Here is an 18,922-nt window from a genome sequence, read left to right as displayed (position 1 = left end):
GTCCAATTCAGGGCACCACAATTAAAGAGAGATAATGACAAGCTGGAATGTGTGCAGAGGAGGGTGACTAAAACGATCAAGGGTCTGGAGAACAAGCCCTATGAGGAGCGGCTTAAAGAGCTGGACATGTTTAGCCTCAAGAAGAGAAGGCTAAGTGGAGATATGATGAGGGCCATGTATCAATACATGAGGGGAAGTCACAGGGAGGAGGGAGCAAGCTTGTTTTTTGGTGCCCTGGAGACTAGGATGTGGAGCAATGGCTTCAAACTATAGAAAAGGAGATTCCACCTGAGCATTAGGAAGAACTTCCTGACAGTGAGACCTGTTCAGCTGTGGAACTCTCTGTCTCAGAGTGTGGTGGAGGCTCCTTCTATGGAGGCTTTTAAACAAAGAATCGATGGCCATCTGTCGGGGGTGATTTGAATGCGATTTTCCTGCTTCTTGGCAGAATGGGGTTGGACTGAATGGCCCACGAGGTCTCTTCCAACGCTATGATTCTATAATTCTAGAGCAGATGCCACCGAACCTAGAGGATCACATTTCCCTATCTGGAAGTCCTTATAGCGTTATAGCAAATATATCATTTTTGCCTCTATATGACTTTCTGGTGGGACACATAAAATAACCTTGGGGACTGCATGCATCCCACAAGCCACACTTTGCTCACCTCTGGCTTAAGGAGAGAGATATCTTTGATACTGATTTTGTGTTTTGTCAGTAAAGCCTGGGTTAGCTGCGATCAAGATCTTAATTTTTCTCATGCTTTCCCATAGAGACTAGCAAGCAGCTGCTGCATAGCATTGGTGCATCCAGTGCCATCACTCTTTGGACAGCTGTTCAGGGAACTTCAAAGCATGTGGACTAGTTGCCATTCCATATGATATGTGTACACTGTAGATTGAATGTGGTTTGACACCACTTTAAGTGCCATGGCTCAATGTTTTGGAATCCTGGGCTTTAGTTTGGTACCAGCATTCTTTGACAGAAAAGGATAAAGATCTTGGAAAGCTACAACTGCCATGATCAGAGGCAGCCCTAGGTAATTTTCAACAGTAAGCAAACAGTATTTTGATGCCCCCCCCCCAACCAATCATTGATCTATATTTTCATATATATCATGAGTTCTTTGTACCATATTTGGTTCAATTCCATCATTGGTGGAGTTCAGAATGTTCTTTGATTGTAGGTGAACTATACATCCCAGTAACTACACTTGCCGCACTTGTTCCCTTGCCTGGCCCGCTTTGGGTCCGGAGGCGTGCCTGAAGACCCCAGCGTGTGCACCAAAAATCACCTCTTCTCCTGACTTTCTCCTCAGCCATTGGGACCAAGAGAGAGAGAGACAGAGGTGGAGATGCCCACCTTTCCTGAAGGTAGGCGCAAAAACAAAGGAGGGAGTGGAGGTGGCCGGGTGGAGCAGGAACAAGAGGGGCTAGGCGAGGCTCAATGGCCTGGCCCCTTTGGGAAGAGGATCGCCTGGCAGCGAGGCAAGAAAGCCGAGGCTCTGCCCAGACTGCTAGGACTGTTGTGAGTTGAGGGGGCGCTCCTCAAGTGGCAGTTGAGGGGCATTTACAGAGGCGCCTCTGCGCCCCTGGCAAAAAAAAAAGTGTTCTGCGACCGCTTACTTCGCGTAATGGACGAGCCGCCCCTGGCTATGATTCCATAGCATTGACCCAAGGTAGGTAAAGGGGCATCAAATTGCATGAACTCTTCAGTGTAGATGAAAAATGCTCATGTGATTTTTGCCTTCTCTGCTATGTAGTACTGCATTCAATAGACAAAGAAGCTATCTAGATTAGCATCCTGTAAATCAGCATTCTCAATCTGGGGGTTGGGACCCCTTGGAGGTCACTGTAAAGGTCACTTGATAGATTTTTTAAAATATAAAAATACACAAGAGTGTGGAAATACTAAAGTTGATAAAGATATATCATTGGAGACCATAGGGTTGTCCATATGATCATATATCGATTTCGATGTATGGTTGTGAAAACGGGACAATATATAGGTGAACTCGAAGGAGATCAACTCATTTGAGATCTGGAGTCCCTGGTGGTGCTGAGCTGCTGAACTTGCTGATCGAAAGGTTGCAGGTTCAAATCTGGGGAGTGGCATGAGTTCCCGCTGTTAGCCCCAGCTTCTGCCAACCTAGCAGTTCAAAAACATGCAAATGTGAGTAGATCAATAGGTACTGCTCCGGTGGGAAGGTAAGGGCGCTCCATGCAGTCATGCCGGCCACATGACCTAGGAGGTGTCTACGGACAATGCCGGCTCTTCAGTTTAGAAATGGAGATGACCACCAACCCCCAGAGTCGGACACGATTGGACTTAATGTCAGAGGAAAACCTTTACCTTTACCTATACATTTTTTATTTTGTGATATAAAGACCGTAATAGAAAGCGCCTGAGGTTGTTAGGAATTGTGGGAGTTATAATCCAAAACACCTAGAGGACCAAAGTATGCCCATGCCTGTTTTAGATGGATGGACTCAATTCAAGAAGCCATGGCTGCTCTGAGTCTGGAAGACTTGAGCAGGGTTTGTTGACGACAAGGTGACTAGGAAGTCCCTCATTCTTCGTAGGGTCCCCTTAACTCAAAATCCTATCCATTGCCATACGAGGTATATGGTGTGGGTTTCTAGGGCAAATGGGCTTGCCTTGCAACTTGTGAGGCGCATCACAGGAGCTAATCCTTATGTATATGTGGATACATAGAAAAGTATTGCATCAATCATTTTATTTACTGGAACGATACCTTGATTTTTCTCCCCGAAATAAGACTCAGGATTCAATATTTGGAATACAATTTTAGAACAGAACTCAATTAAAGGCACAATTTAGAATGTCAGTGTCGCTATCCTCAATAGAAGAATTATATGTAGTGATTTTCTAATCAATATATATGCTTCACAGTTCTCTTTGTATTGCTTTTCTTTTCCGCTGTAATCATCCATTGCATGACACGATCCAAAGAAATTGTCTTCTGTGATGTGTTTATTCTGGTTGTCGAATTTGAGAAGTGTCATTTTTTTTCATATCAGGAGTGACTTGAGAAACTGCAAGTCGCTTCTGGTGTGAGAGAATTGGCCGTCTGCAAGGACGTTGCCCAGGGGACGCCCGGATGTTTTGATGTTTTGCCATCCTTGTGGGAGGCTTCTCTCATGACCCTGCATGAGGAGCTGGAGCTGACAGAGGGAGCTCATCCGTGCTCTCCCCGGATTCAAACCTCTGACCTGTCAGTCTTCAGTCCTGCTGGCACAAGGGTTTAACCCACTGCGCCACTGAGGGCTCCTGTAATTAAGTGTAATTAATGCTCTGTGAATATAATGAAGTGCAATGGTCATCAGCAGGGGATGAAGAAAGCAGGCGTTGGCAAGGAGATCTCTTCCAAATCAAGGGAAACTGGCCAGTGCCATCCACTGAAAGAAAGAAAGAAAACCAACAAGTGAGCTTTTGTTGACCTTGTGGATTCGGCTTTAATGGGCAGGCAGACCCTTGGCTACCCCAGGCCCACATTTTTGGGTCTCCCTCTCTCCTTTACTGATGGTGCCAAGGCAAGAGGTAGAGAAGGAAAGAAAAAAAAGCGAATGAAGGAAAGAGGGAGGGAAGAAAGGGGAGAAAGAAAGAGGAAGGGAAAGAAAGAAGGAAAGAGGTCGAGAAGAAAGAAGGGAGAGAAGGAAAGAGGGAGGGAAAGAAAGAAGGAGAGAAGGAAGGAAGGAAGGAAGGAAGGAAGGAAGGAAGGAAGGAAGGAAGGAAGGAAGGAGGCAAACAGCGAAGGGAAGAAGGAAAGAAAGAGGTAGAGAAGGAAGAAAGGAGAGAAAAAGGAATGGAAAGATAAAGAGGAGAGGGAAGGAAAGAGATAGAAAAGGAAAGAAGGGGAGAAGGAAAGAATAAAAAGGGAAGGAACGGAGGAAAGAGGGAGATAAAGAAAGAAGGAAAGAGAGAAGGAAGGATGGAAGCAAAGAGTGAAGGGAGGAAGGAAAGAAAGAGGTAGAGAAGGAAGAAAGGAGAGAAAAGGGAATGGAAAGATAAAGAGGGAAGGAAGGAAAGAGGTAGAGAAAGAAAGAAGGAGAGAAGGAAAGAAAAAAGGGAAGGAACTAAGGAAAGAGGCAGGGAAGAAAGGAGAGAAAGAAAGAGGGAGGGAAAGAAAGAAGGAAAGAGAAGGAAGGATGGAAGCAAAGAGCGAAGGGAGGAAGAAAAGAAAGAGGTAGAGAAGGAAGAAAGGAGAGAAAAGGGAATGGAAAAATAAAGGGGGAAGGAAGGAAAGAGGTAGAGAAGGAAAGAAAAAAGGGAACGAAGGAAAGAGGGAGGGAAGAAAGGAGAGTAAGAAAGAAGGAAAGAAAGAAGGAAGGATGGAAGCAAAGAGTGAAAGAAAGAAGGAAAGAAAGAGGTAGAGAAGGAAGAAAGGAGATAAAGAAAGAGGGAGGGAAAGAAAGAAGGAGAGAGAAAAGGAAGGATGGATGGAGGCAAAGAGCGAAGGGAAGAAGGAAAGAAAGAGGTAGAGAAGGAAGAAAGTAGAGGAAGAGAAGGAAGAAAGGAGAGAAAAGGGAATGGAAAGATAAAGGGGAAAGGAAGGAAAGAGGTAGAGAAGGAAGGAAGAAGGAAAGAAAAAAAGGGGAAGGAACAAAGTAAAGAGGGGGAAGGAAGGAGAGAAAGAGAGAGAGAGAGAGAGAGAAAGAAAGAAAGAAAGAAAGAAAGAAAAAGAAAGAAGGTTGACCACAGCAATGTGTGGCGGGTACAGCTAGTGATCTATAAAAAAGGCTACAATTTATCCCCATTTGCTTACCTCTTTTTCTGGCATGTAGACAACTCCATTTCCGTTGGTATCATGTTTTTTGCACCACACTAGTGAAAGAAACAGATACTTCATATCAGGATAACAATTCCTTAAGGGCACTGCTTTAGCCGTGAGTCCCAACCCTAAAAGGGGTCCCCTTGGCTCAATCTCAGGGTCACAAAAATTGGCAAAGGTCAAAGGCTTTTGAATCTGGCTGGTTAGGAAGCCATGCCTCCTGAATCTGGAACTGACCATTGCAACTCGTTGGGTCCCAGTTTTGTGCTTCTTGGACTATGGATAAGATAACTTGTGGAGTTTAAGTATACTGAAGGAAGAATGAGAACAAGGACACTTGAGTGATCTTTCTGGCCTTACTGAAAACACTTTCCAGGTGCACCATCAGGGAAACAAAGCTGTCGAAGTCTATCTGGAGCCAGGGGTTGCCGTATTTTTTCACAAGGGCCTCCGTTGTCCGATTATTTAAGTGGAATCCTGCATCAAAGCAGAAGCAGCAATATTTTAATACAACTTCATGTTCCCTGATTATGTAGAATTGGCATGGGCAAACTTTGGCCCTCCAGGTGTTTTGGACTTCAACTCCCACAATTCCTGGCCTCAGGTTCCTTCCTTTTCCCCAGGAATTGTGGGAGTTGAAGGCCAGGAATTGTGGGAGTTGAAGTCCAAAACACCTGGAGGGCCAAAGTTTGCCCACGCCTACTCGAGGAAATATACTATTCTATCCTATTCACCTGCAGCGTCCAACGCCAGCCGGATTTCATGGGTGTTCATGCTGCCGGACTTGTCTGCATCGTAAACCAGGAATATATGCTGGGAAGAACATAAAACACAGATTAACGCCTTCCTACCTGCAATATATGTACAAGAGTCAATGCAATGTTGTTTTTAATCTCTTTCAATGTCTGTGTGTACTTTCGAGTGGCAATTAGAATTCTCTGTGTGTTGTCTCTGGCACCGTGCCTTAGGACAACGGACCTACAATTCCCAAGATAACATTGGATACACCAATGCTTCTCAACCTTCCCAATGCCATAACCCCTTAGTACAGTTCCTCATGTTATGGTGACCCCCCAACCATAACATTATTTTCATTGCTACTTCACAAGTGTCATTTTGCTACTGTTATGAATCATAATGTAAATATTTGATATGCAGGATGTATTTTCATTGGACTGGACCAAATTTCCAAATTTCATTCACTGGACCAAACTTGGCCCAAATACCTAAAATTTCCAAATTTCATTCACTGGACCAAACTTGGCACAAATACCTAATACACCCAAATTTGAATATTGATGGGTTTGGGGGGGGGGATTGATTTTGTGATTTGGGAGTTGTAGTTCCTAGGATTTATAGTTCACCTTCAATCAGAGAGCATTCTGAACCCCACCAACGATGGAATTGAACTAAACTTGGCACACAGAAATCCCATGACCAGTAGAAAATACTGAAAGGGTTTGGTGGATATTGACCTTGAGTTTTGGAGTTATCGTTCATCTACATCCAGGGAGCACTGTGGATTCAAACAATGATGGATCTGGAAACAAACTTGGCACCAACACCCCATATGCCCAAATGTGAACACTGGTGGGGTTTGGGGAAAATAGATCTTGACATTTGGGAGTTGTAGTTGCTGGGATTTATAGTTCACTTACAATCAAAGAGCATTCTGAACTCCACCAACAATGTAATTGAACCAAACTAGGCACACAGAACTCCCACGACCAACAGAAAATACTGGAAAGGTTTGGTGGGCATTGACCTTGAGATTTGGAGTTGTAGTTCGCCTACATCCAGAGATTACTGTGGGCTCAAGCAATGATGGATCTGGACCAAATTTGGCACAAGTACTCAATATGTCCAAATGTGAACACTGGCGGAGTTTGGTTAAAATAGACCTTGATATTTGGGTGTTGTCGCTGGGATTTATAGTTCACCTACAATCAAAGAGCATTCTGAACCCCACCTCTTGATATTTGGGTGTTGTCGTTGCTGGGATTTATAGTTCACCTACAATCAAAGAGCATTCTGAACCCCACCAAAATTGGGCCAAACTTCCCACACAGAACCCCCAAGACCAAGAGAAAATACTGTGTTTTCTGATGGTCTTTGGCAACCCCTCTGACATGTCTCTTGTGACCTTCTTCCCAGAGGTCCTGACCCCCGGTTGATAACCACTGGGATAGACTTAAAGTGGTATCAAAATGTTGTGATTCTGTAGTATAGATGCATTCAGAGAAACTGTTTTCTGAATATACACTCACCTGCCATTCTTGCATCCTACAGGAAAACTGCTGAAAATCATGCAAAGTCAACTTGTTTGTTTTCCTGCTCTGTGGTATAGTTAAGGAGAAGCAAATGGTGCATCGTATGATCCAAATTACAGTCCTTCAGATATGATAGACATTTCCCAATATTTGAAGTGCTATTGTGTGAAAGATGGAGTGTATTTATTTTATGGTTTAGTTGTGGATTCCAGTACAAGCAGGAAATCGGCCTAGATGAATTTATTTATTTATTTAGAGTATTTATATTCCACCCTTTTCACCCCGAAGGGGACTCAGAGCGGATCACAGAATGCATATACAGCAAACATTCAATGCCGTTATACACTGACAAGACAGACACTGTACACAGATAGAGATATATATAGGCATTCCCATCTTCAGCATCTTGGAGGCTGTGCTTAGTTCCGGCCACAGGGGGTGCTGTTGCTCCCCTTTCCCTGCCAAAGGGCTTTGTTGTAAACTTCCTCCTCAATCAAATTGCTGGCATTTTTTCTGGAATTTCTTTATGGGTGCCTTAAATACCTCCCCGCTTAAAGCAGTGCCTATTTATCTACTCACTTTGCTGTTTTCGAAACTGCTAGGTAGGCAGAAGCTGGGCTAAAGTCACCTCCAGATTGGACTACTGTAATGCGCTCTACGTGGGGCTGCCCTTGAAAACGGCCTGGAAATTCCGACTGGTCCAACGGGCGGCGGCCAGGTTGTGAACTGGTGCTCCTTACAGGGAGAAGTCAACCCTCCTGTTTAAGGAGCTCCAATGGCTGCTGTTCATTTTCCGGTCCCAATTCAAGGTGCAGGTGCTTACCTAAAGGTAAAGGTAAAGGTAGTCCCCTGACATTAAGTCCAGTCATGTCTGACTCTGGGGTGTGGTGCTCATCTCTATTTCTAAGCCGAAGAGCCAGCGCTGTCCGTAGACACCTCCAAGGTCATGTGGCCAGCATGACTGCATGGAGCGCCGTTACCTTCCCGCCAGAGCGGTACCTATTGATCTACTCACATTTGCATGTTTTCGAACTGCTAGGTTGGCAGAAGCTAGGGCTGACAGCGGAAGCTCACGCCGCTCCCCGGAATTGAACCTGCGACCTTTCGATCAACAAGCTCAGCAGCTCAGTGCTTTAACCCACTGAGCCACCAGGGGCCCTGGTGCTTACCTACAAAGCCCTAAATGGTTTGGGACCCACCTACCTGCGTGACCGCATCTCCGTATATGAACCCACACGATCTCTCCGATCATCTGGAGAGGCCCTGCTCACGATTCCACCTGCGTCGCAAGCATGATTGGTGGGGACATGGGACAGGGCCTTCTCCGTGGTGGCCCCCCGACTCTGGAACTCTCTCCCCAAGGATATCAGACAAGCCCCAACATTGGCAGTCTTTAGGAAGAGCTTGTTCCAGTGTGCCTTCCCAGAATAGGAAACTCCTAGCATCATGTCCCAATTGCACTTTACTAGAGATTTAAGATTGTCTGCACACCGCACCTATCTCCAAAAACCTATCTATCTCACCTGTCAAGTTCAGCATTTTAATAAGCCGCACCAAGTCCTTCGGGAGATGTTAGCGGGGTATAAATAAAGGCTTATTATTATTATTATTATTATTATTATTATAAAGGCCAGGAGCTCACCTTGACCCGGGCTTCAAACTGTCAACCTTCCAGTTGGCAAGATTTACTGCAACTGGTTGTTAACCTGCTGTGCTAAAGCTCAGATCAGAATCATTGGGTTCCTTTCAACTCTTAGGCTTCCTTTGAGTGATGACTCCCTGCTTACTTTACACCAGAAGGATACACTGAAATGCCGGATGATTTTCTCGCACTGCTCCCTGGAAAAGCCATCCGTCTCCAAGAATGTCACTGGAAAAAAGGGTTATTTTGTTGACTGCTTTTTTTGTATTTTTATATTGTACATGAGAAAAGTGTTCTGTTTTTATCCCAGAAATACCTAGTTTTAAATTGTACTGAAGATCTTTTTGCACAAAATACATTTTTTAAAAACGTCCTTCAATTTTTCACCTAAAAATACTGAAAGGGAAAAAATGTGTAAAAACCCTTCTAATCTCATTCAGCAAGGAGCAAACTTTTGAAATCTTTCTCAAGTGCAAGAAGGAAGTAAATCAGTGTTTCCCTCCTTGCTGTGGGCCTATCACTACAATTGCTGCGTTTCCTCTTAACCCACAGTAAAGAATGGGAGAGGAAGTGAATCACATCAACGGTAGGGGATGAAGTGAATGTCAAGTTTCCTTGTGATTTCAAGTTCTAGGGTCCGAATTCAAAGAAAGGGGAGAGAGAGGTACTCACATGCAGTCATACTTTCGTTCAAGATGCGTTGGAATTGATTGGCATCCACTTCTTGGTCCTGTGAGAAACAAAAATGTAAGAATGGTCAGCCACACAGCCAGGCCAATGAACATCTCCATCTTCTTTGTGCCAGCCAGGATCAGGGCTAATCAATCGTCCAATGGTTCCCAACTTTTTTTTGACCAGGGATCACTTAACCAGGGACCACGTTGACCAGGGACCATGTTCACCATGGACCATGTTGACCAGGGACCACTTTGACAATGGACCATGTTGACCAGGGACCACTTGACCAGGGACTACTTTGATCTGGGATCACTTGACTAGGGACCACTTTGACGAGGGACCACTTGACCAGGGACCGCTTCACCAGGGATCACATTAATAAGGAACCACTTGACCATAGACCACGTTGACCAGGGACCACTTTGACCAGGGACTACTTGGCCAGTGACCATTTTGACCAGGAGTCACTTTGACCAGGAACCACTTGACCAGGGACTACTTTAAACAGGGACTTCTTGACCAGGGTCCATTTTGACCAGGGATCACTTTGACCAGGAACCACTTGACCAGGGACCAATTGATCAGGGACCACTTTTGACCAGCAACCACTTTGACCAGGGACCACTCTCTTCAACAACCAGGGACTACTTGACCAGGGACCACTTTGACCAGGGGTCACTTTGACCAGGAGTCACTTTGACCAGGGACCACTTTGACCAGGGGTCACTTTGACCAGGAGTCACTTTGACCAGGGACCACATTGACCAGGGATCTCTTTGACCAGGAACCACTTTGACCAGGAACCACTTTGACCAGGGACTACTTGCCCAGGGACCATTTTGACCAGGGGTCACTTCAACCAGGAACCACTTGACCAGGGAGTACTTTAAACAGGGACTACTTTGACCAGGGACTACTTGACCAGTGTCCACTTTGACCAGGGACCAATTGACCAGGGACTACTTTCACCAGGAACCACTTTGACCAAGGACTATTTGACCAGGGACCACTCTCCAACATTAGTACCAAAAGGGTTAAGAATCAGTTTTTGGTCAACTTTAGATTCAATTTGGTTATTTGGGGTGCTGTTTCAAAAATTGCATTGGATAGACTACATTAGCTCTAGTTTCTAATACAAAACATATGCCATATTTTGCGACAGGGGTGGCAGGTGGCGCGAAAAAGAGTGGAAATAAAATAAAATAAAGTGGACCAGATTTTCGTCCTCATGACCCACTGGTGGTCCGTGGCCCACAGGTTAAGAACCATTGCAATAGTCTTAAAGTCTGGCAGCTCATACAGCCTCCCCCAGCCTTTTAATGGGATCGGGCCTTGACCTTCCTTATTTTTTTTATGGCTTGGATGGTGCACCCAATGCGCTCGTTTACTCCAGGCTGTGTGTTTTTCTCATCTTTCTCCTCTTTTCTCAGGGAATTTACAAACTATTTACCTGTCCTGCATACTTCAGGAAGGTTTTCTCAAGTATTTTGTCTACTCCAGTCTTGGGAGGTGTCATTGTCTGGGGAGAAAGAAAGCATGAGAGGGAATGAGGCACAACTCTAGCACAGTGAATTCAGAGTCGCTCCTTTTAGGACAAATGTGAGAATCAGTCAAACTGTGGAGCAGAGTTTTTCCTATTTAAAAATAATCTAGATGTACTCAGTGCTGGTTGGTTGGATGTCATCACATTCATAAATGCACCTCCCTCCCATATACCTCTCAACCTGATGGTTGGATCTCATGACATTCATAGAGTAGAGAACCCTTCAAAACCTCACAACCTCTGAGGATGCCTATCATAGATGTGGGTGAAACATCAGGACAGAATGCTTCTGGAACATGGCCAGACAGCCCGGAAAAATCAGAAGAACCCAACCCTTCCACTTCCAACCTGGCTGTGATGACAGGATGGTTCTTACTAGGCTTGGTTGATAAAAAAAGGTTCAAAACTCATTTTGGATGTAGGGGGCGCTGGTGGTTTGATTCTAAAGTCACTTCTAAATTTTTTTTAAAAACATTCAAAACTTTCCGAAACTTCCGAATTGCTTCGTTAATGGCAGACACTCATGTGCTGTAGGAAAAAAAACAGCACTGGTACTGGAGAAACTTCAGGGGATTCTCCCTCCCTCATTTTTAGACCAATCCTAATGAAACTTGCTACAGTGGTAGAACACATGGACCACTGTTAGCTCAGCAAATTTCATAACCTTTGACATATCCGTGGATTTTTGATGAATTTTCAAAGTCCTTTATAAAAAACAATTTTTAATAATAAAGAAAATCTGTTCCTGGTTTGAAAGTGTTATTTCCTGTTTCATTGGGTGGTCTTTACTTTGAAAGGAGCTGTTCTACTCCAGAAACTTTGTTTGTGTGGCACAAGCTGTGTTAAATTGGTGGAGAACAAAAATAATAGTTGAGACCCCATCAAGGGACATCTAGACTGACCCCCCTTCTTCTGGGCAGAAAGACACCATCCAAACTCTCCTGACATCCTTTTGCTTCCTCTACTGAGTTGGAGGGGACCCTCAAAACACAGCCATCCATTTATTCCTATTTGCAGATGCAATCAATCATTTTATTTTATCATTACTTACTGATGTAAAGGGCTGGCTGCGCCAGTACCTTGTTCATGGCAATCAGGCCAAAGTGAAATGATTGGTTTTTTAAGCAGTTTAAGTTCTCTTGGCTTTGCAAAAGTTGCTTATTGCTTTGCTGCTTTCTTTAGACACCTTTGTAGATTCAATCAGTTTATTTTATATTTAGATGACGACTGCTACAGACAGCTATAGGGGTCCTTCAGCCATTTGACAGCTATAGGGGTCCTTCAGCCATTTTGGCTAATGAATGTGGGAAATGTAGTTTAACAGCAGGGCTTTTTGCATTCTCTACCCTTGGGGGCCTGGCCTTCACAAACTACAACAATGGCTGTGTGTAATGAATCCCACCGCTGCCACCAAAATATAATAATGCAGTGAATAATAGTAAATATTTTAATTTTAATTTCTTGACGGGGAAAATATATATAATAATCCCACTACTCGCTGCTTCCTGCTGCCACCAAAATATAATAGCGCAGTGAGTAATAGTAAAGATTTTTAATTTAAATTTATTGACAGGGAAAATATATATAATAATCCCACTACTCACTGCTTCTTTATATTTTGGTGGCAGTGGTGGGATTCATTACACTGTGCTTAGCCATGCCCGCCTCATCCCTCCCTTGCATCGCCAGGGGAGGGAAAGCATGAGATTTTAAAACTTTTTAGGTTTTACCAAAGTTGCTTAATGGTTCTGAAAATTAAAATAACCTTGGGAGACATCTGCACATTATGGACTATTTCTGGAAAAAAAAAGTTCAGTGGTTCAAATTTGGATTTGCCTCTCCCACCTTTCCTGCATGGTTCAAAACCGCTTCGAAAGTCAAAAGTTGCAAGTTTTTTTGTTTCAGGCTCTTCCGAACGAACCTATCCAACCCTAGTTTTTACGTGATTTCAAGCAGGTATTTAAAAAAAAATAAATTCCAACTTCAACATCTAAGCTAAGATTCTCAGGATGGTGGATGCATTCATTCAATCCAGCCCTTGAACTGTGTCGAAAAATATTGAAATACGCAAGCAAAAGAAACAATTACCTGCAATGCCGGGCCATCTGCACTGATTTCTCCATCAATTTCCCTAGAATGAAAAAATAACCAGATCCCTTGTGATAGGCTGTAGAGGTGATCTCAGTGTTGTTATACAAACCCAGGGAGGGGTGCATCTCCTCAACTATGGCCCCTTCTATACTGCTATATCATCCAGATTATCAAAGTAGAAAATCCACACTATCTGCTTTGAACTGGATTATGTAGGCCACAGTGGGGCATCGAGTTAAACCGCTGAACTGCTGAACTTGTTGCAGGTTTGCGGACAGAGTGAGCTCCTGTCGTTAGCCCCAGCTCCTGCCAACCTAGCAGTTTGACAACATGCAATAGTAAATAGATCAATAGGTACCGCTCTGGCAGGAAGGTAATGGCGTGCCATGCAGTCATGCTGGCCACATGACCTTCAAGGCGTCTACGGACAATGCAGGGCAGCAAGTTAAACCGCTGAGCTGCTGAACTTGTTGACTGGAAGGTCAGTGGTTTGCAGACAGGGTGAGCTCCTGTCATTAGCCCCAGCTCCTGCCAACCTAGCAGTTTGATAGCATGCAAATGTGAATAGGTACCGCTCTGCAGTCATGCTAGCCACAAGGCCTTAGGGGTGTCTATGGACAATGCGAGACAGCAAGTTAAACCGCTGAGCTGCTGAACTTGTTGACTGGAAGGTCAGTGGTTTGCAGACAGGTTGAGCTCCTGTCATTAGCCCCAGCTCCTGCCAACCTAGCAGTTTGATAGCATGCAAATGTGAATAGGTACCGCTCTGCAGTCATGCTGGCCACAAGGCCTTAGGGGTGTCTATGGACAATGCGAGACAGCAAGTTAAACCGCTGAGCTGCTGAACTTGTTGACTGGAAGGTCAGTGGTTTGCAGACAGGGTGAGCTCCTGTCATTAGCCCCAGCTCCTGCCAACCTAGCAGTTTGATAGCATGCAAATGTGAATAGGTACCGCTCTGCAGTAATGCTGGCCACAAGGCCTTAGGGGTGTCTATGGACAATGCGAGACAGCAAGTTAAACCACTGAGCTGCTTAACTTGTTGACTGGAAGGTTGGTGATTTGTGGACAGGGTGAGCTCCTGTCGTTAGCCCCAGCTCCTGCCAACCTAGCAGTTTGACAACATGCAAATGTGAATAGATCAATAGGTACCACTCTGGCAGGAAGGTAATGGCCCACCATGCAGTCATGCTGGCCACATGACCTTTGAGGTGTCTACGGACAACACTGGCTCTTTGGCTTGGAAATGGAGATGACTGCAATTTAAAAACTAAAATCACTGGGCTCCCGGCACTCACAAGAACTGGTGCTTCTTCTCTGTGAATACGCGGAGGGTGAAGTTTGCCTCTTCCAAAGGGGACTGGGTGTTAGGGATGACCAGATAATCTCCCGGGGGCAACTGGAGGTATCTTGTGACGTCTCGTGAATAACCACTGCAAGGAGGGCAGACGGGCTGGAGAGTGGGGAGCAATGCCTTTCTTTGAGCTGTGCTCTTCACCTGGAGGTACTGGAAGGAAAAAGGCAGCCAGTGAGGTCGATCACCTTGAGTCGCATTCGGGCTGAGAAAGGCAACTAAACACAGCTTAGCTTTCATTTCTTATACTGCTGTGGTGAAAGGAAAGCTGTGCTGTGATTGGTTGTTATTTCTTATACTGCTGAGGTAAAAATGAAAGCTGCTCAGTTAGAGGTTGTTATTTCTTTTACTGCTGAGGCAAAAGGAAAGCTGTGCAGCAATTGGTTGCTCGAGCTCAGTTTTCATTTCTTGTACTGCTGAGGTAAAATGAAAGCTAGGCTGTGATTGGTTGCTTTGGGCATCAGAGATTTCATTGAGCGTGTTCCTGGACTGCGGATTTTTATGCTAAATACATGTGTGTATTCGAATGCAATGTTGTGTCAAAATTTAATTTTACTATAAAAACACATGAATATTGGAATGCATGTTGAAATGTCAAATCAATTGACCAACTTCTTTTCAAATTCTGTGATCACAAACATACGCAGGCTTTATATATAAAGATGGAGAAATGAAAGCATGGATACAGGGGTCCTATGGTATTGATTCCTGCTCATTAGTACCGATGGGTGTTGTAATGCAACAGTACGTGGAAGGTTCAAATACTTCCTGTAATATCCAAGGTTGTTGTTGTTGTTGTTGTTGTTGTTGTTGTTATTATTATTATTATTATTATTATTTACAGTATTTGTATACCGCTTTTCTTACCCCGACGGGAACTCAAAGCGGTTTACACATAAGTAATGGCAAAATTCAATGCCAGTACAAACAATTACACTTATACACTACAATTACACATAAATCAAGTTAAAAACAATACGTCCACAAGCAATAAAACAATCATTAAAACAATAAAATAGTCTTGTCCGTCAAATCGCCATTCCAGTCATTGTCTTTCTGAAATGCTCCATAGCCCGAAGGCCTGGTCCCAAAACCATTATTTTAATTTTTTTTCTAAAAGCCAGGAGGGAGGGAGTGGATCTTACCTCATTTGGGAGCGTGTTCCATAGGTGGGAGGCCACAGCCGAGAAGGCCCTGTCTCTCATCCCTGCCAGATGCATCTGCGCTGTTGATAGGAGCGAGAGCAGGGCCTCCCCGGATGATCTTAGATTACGAGGTGGGACTTAGGGGTGGATGCGTTCGGACAAGTAAGCTGGGCCAGAACCGAGCTTTATAGGTCAAAACCGGCACTTTGAATTGGGCTCAGAGATGGACCAGCAGCCAGTGGAGCTGGCATAGCAGGGGGGTGGTATGCTCCCTGTATGCCGCTCCAGTTAGTAATCTGGCTGCCACCTGTTGAACTAGGATATGTTACATTATTTTATTTATTGATTTATTTATTTACATTATTTCTATCCCGCCCATATCAGCCCGAAGGCGACTTACGAAACTTCCCTTTGTTTTGAATTGAACGTTGTTTTCCTTTCCTTCCCATTCTCAGCTGAACGTTTCCATCTTGCTACTTCCAGCCATATCATGGGTGGGAGGGAGCCCATAAGAAAATAAAACCAACTTGAAAGATTACCTCTTTGGTCACCTGCAAGAGAAGAGTGAGCAAGGGGAGAAAAAGTTCAAAACAATTGGTAAGAAGGCAAGCAAATGATCAAAGGCTAAGATCCGGTGCATGTTTCACTGCCAATCAATCCCATTTGCCTTTGAATAGATTCACTTCTCTTTCTCTGGCATTTTTCCTGGGATACTAGAGAAGCGTTTCTCAACCTAGGGGCCGGGACCCCTTGGGGAGGGGCGCGAGGGGATTTCAGAGGGGGTTGCCACATACCATCAGAAAACATATCTTTCTAATGGTCTTAGGAACCTCTTTGGCAGAGAAGACTGAAAATCTCTGCCTGTCTTTCTCTATCTTTTTGGAAAGAGACGGCGAATCCTCCCACCAAAAGGCCTCCTCTGCTGTGATTGGCTGGTTTCTCAGCCGGTCTCTCAGCCAAGGGGAAGGCTATTTCTGGGACTTATAGAATCACAGAATCATAGAGTTGGAAGAGACCTCATGGGCCATCCAGTCCAACCCCATTCTGCCAAGAAGCAGGAATATTGTATTCAAGGCACCCCTTGCAGATGGCCATCCAGCCTCTGTTTAAAAGCTTCCAAAGAAAGAGCCTCCACCACACTCTGGGGCAGAGAGTTCCACTGCTGAACAGCTCTCACAGTCAGGAAGTTCTTCCTCATGTTCAGATGGAATCTTCTTTCTTGTAGTTTGAAGCCATTGTTCCTCGCCCTAGTCTCCAGGGCTGCAGAAAACAAGCCTGCATGTCTCCTCTCAGCTTTCTCTTCTTCAGGCTAAACATGCCCAGCTCTTTAAGCCGCTCCTCATAGGGCTTGTTCTCCAGACCCTTGATCATTTTAGTCGCCATCCTCTGGACACTTTCCAGCTTGTCAACTTCAAGCAGGGATGGGAGAGCAGACGTCCTCAGCGCATGGCAGTGTGATGCGCATGTGTGGGTGAGGGAAAGCATGCAAGGTGGGAGGGAGGTTCACATCAGTGAGTCCCTTCAAGGCATGGGAGTTCAGTGTGGGAGGTTTGGCCCAATTCTTTCGTTGGTGGGATTCAGAATGCTTTGTGATTTTAAGTGAACTATAAATCCCAGCAACTGCAACTCGCAAATGCCAAGATCTATTTTCCCCAAACTCCACCAGTGTTCATATGTGGACATATTGAGTATTCGTGTCAAGTTTTGGTTCAGATCCATCATTGTTTGAGGCTATAGTGCTCTCCAGATGCAGGTGGACTACAACTCCAAAACTCAAGTGAGGCTACAGTGTTCTCTGAATGTAGGTGAAGTACAACTCCATTGCCCAGCAAACCCTTACAGTATTTTCTGTTGGTCAGGAGAGTTCTGTATGCTAAGTTTGGTTCAATTCCATCATTGGTGGAGTTCAGAATGCTCTTTGATTGTAGGTAAACTATAAATCCCAGCAACTATAACTCCCAAATGACAAAATCAATCCTCCTGCAACACCACCAGTATTCAAATTTGGGCGTATCGAGTATTTGTGCCAAATTTGGTCCAGTGAATGAAAATGCATCCTGCGTATCAGATATTTACATTACAATTCACAACAGCTATGAAGTAGCATTGAAAATAATGTTATGATTGGGGATCACCACACGAACTGTATTAAGGGCTCATGATATTAGAGAGGTTGAGAAACACTGAAAGCTACATTATCCATCTTGCAAGCCACACCTGGCCACAGGACCATATTTTACCTTCCCATGTCCTAAATGGCCCTTATGAGATTGAGAGGGATGTGCACTTGTCCCACAGTCCCCATGTACCCACCCTGAAGATCTGGAAGCAGATGAGAAGGAATTTCTTTCTGCTCCTTCGCCGTTCTCTCTGCATCAAAGAAACAAGGAGGGTGCAGGTGGGGTTCTGGTATTCTTGCCCTCTCTTCTCCTGCTTCTTCAGTTCTTTCTCATCTGGCTCCAGCAGGGAAACATGGAATTGAGGGTTCATCCAAAAAGTGTCTAGAAAATGGAAAATAAAACTGCATTTCAGAATTCACAGCCAGTTGGATATCAAAGCACACTTCAGATTTGTATTGGGGAAGTTCAAGAATGAAGCCTGCTAGACCAGCATTTCTCAACTTGGGGGTCAAGCCCCTGGAGGGGTCATGAGGGGGGTGTCAGAGGGGTCACTAAAGTATATTCTGTTGGTCATGGGGGTTTGGCCAAATTCTATCATTGGTGGGGTTCAGAATGCTCTTTGACTGTAGGTAACTATAAATCCCAGCAACTACAACTCCCAAATGCCAAGGTCTATTTTCCCCAAACCCCACCAGTGATCACATTTGGCATATTGAGTATCCATGCCAAGTTTGGTCCAGATCCATCATTGTTTTAGTTCACAGTGTTCTGGATGTAGGTGAACTACAACTCCAAAATTCAAAATCAATGCCTACCAAACCATTCCAGTATTTTCTGTTAGTTGTTGAAGTTCTGTCTGCCAAGTTTGGTTCAATTCCATTGTTGGTGGTGTTCAGAATGCTCTTTGATTGTAGGTGAACTAGAAATCCCAGCAACTACAATTCCCAAATGTCAAGATCAATTTTCCCCAAACTCCACCAGTGTTCACGTTTGGCCATATTGAGTATCTGTGCCATGTTCGGTCCAGATCCATCATTGTTTGAGACCACAGTGCTCTCTGTATGTAGGTGAACTACAACTCCAAAACTCAAGGTCAATGCCCACCAAACCCCTCCAGTATTTTCTGTTAGTCGTTGAAATTCTGTGTTTGGTTTCAAGTTTGGTTCAATTCCATCGTTGGTGGCGTTTAGAATGCTTTTTGATTGAGGTGAACTATAAATCCCAGCAACTACAACTCCCAAGTGACAAAATCAACCCCTCAACCCCACCAGTATTCAGATTTGGACGTA

The 18,922-nt window shown here is 44.5% G+C and overlaps 1 protein-coding gene across 1 annotated transcript in view; it reads right to left on the bottom strand.

Moving 5' to 3' along the window:
* Positions 1-2,720: 2,720 nt before the first annotated feature.
* The window catches only part of LOC137094868 (calpain-12-like), a 31,303-nt gene continuing 15,101 nt past the window's right edge, over positions 2,721-18,922 (bottom strand). The window contains exons 8-20 of the mRNA XM_067460787.1: positions 17,823-18,014; positions 16,197-16,204; positions 14,313-14,521; positions 13,014-13,056; positions 10,833-10,901; positions 9,377-9,434; positions 8,868-8,932; positions 8,258-8,265; positions 7,060-7,123; positions 5,527-5,605; positions 5,153-5,269; positions 4,787-4,845; positions 2,721-3,419 (exon numbers count right to left, since the gene is read on the bottom strand). Coding sequence (XP_067316888.1) covers positions 3,393-3,419; positions 4,787-4,845; positions 5,153-5,269; positions 5,527-5,605; positions 7,060-7,123; positions 8,258-8,265; positions 8,868-8,932; positions 9,377-9,434; positions 10,833-10,901; positions 13,014-13,056; positions 14,313-14,521; positions 16,197-16,204; positions 17,823-18,014 — 998 coding nt within the window. The 3' untranslated portion in view covers positions 2,721-3,392. The remainder of the gene's footprint in view (positions 3,420-4,786; positions 4,846-5,152; positions 5,270-5,526; positions 5,606-7,059; positions 7,124-8,257; positions 8,266-8,867; positions 8,933-9,376; positions 9,435-10,832; positions 10,902-13,013; positions 13,057-14,312; positions 14,522-16,196; positions 16,205-17,822; positions 18,015-18,922) is intronic.

This window comes from Anolis sagrei, chromosome X (genome assembly GCF_037176765.1).
Source record: "Anolis sagrei isolate rAnoSag1 chromosome X, rAnoSag1.mat, whole genome shotgun sequence".
In the NCBI taxonomy this organism is placed as follows: Eukaryota; Metazoa; Chordata; class Lepidosauria; order Squamata; family Dactyloidae; genus Anolis; species Anolis sagrei.
The sequence above is the reverse complement of the archived record's forward strand: the minus strand, read 5'-3'. Positions and strand labels throughout refer to the sequence as shown.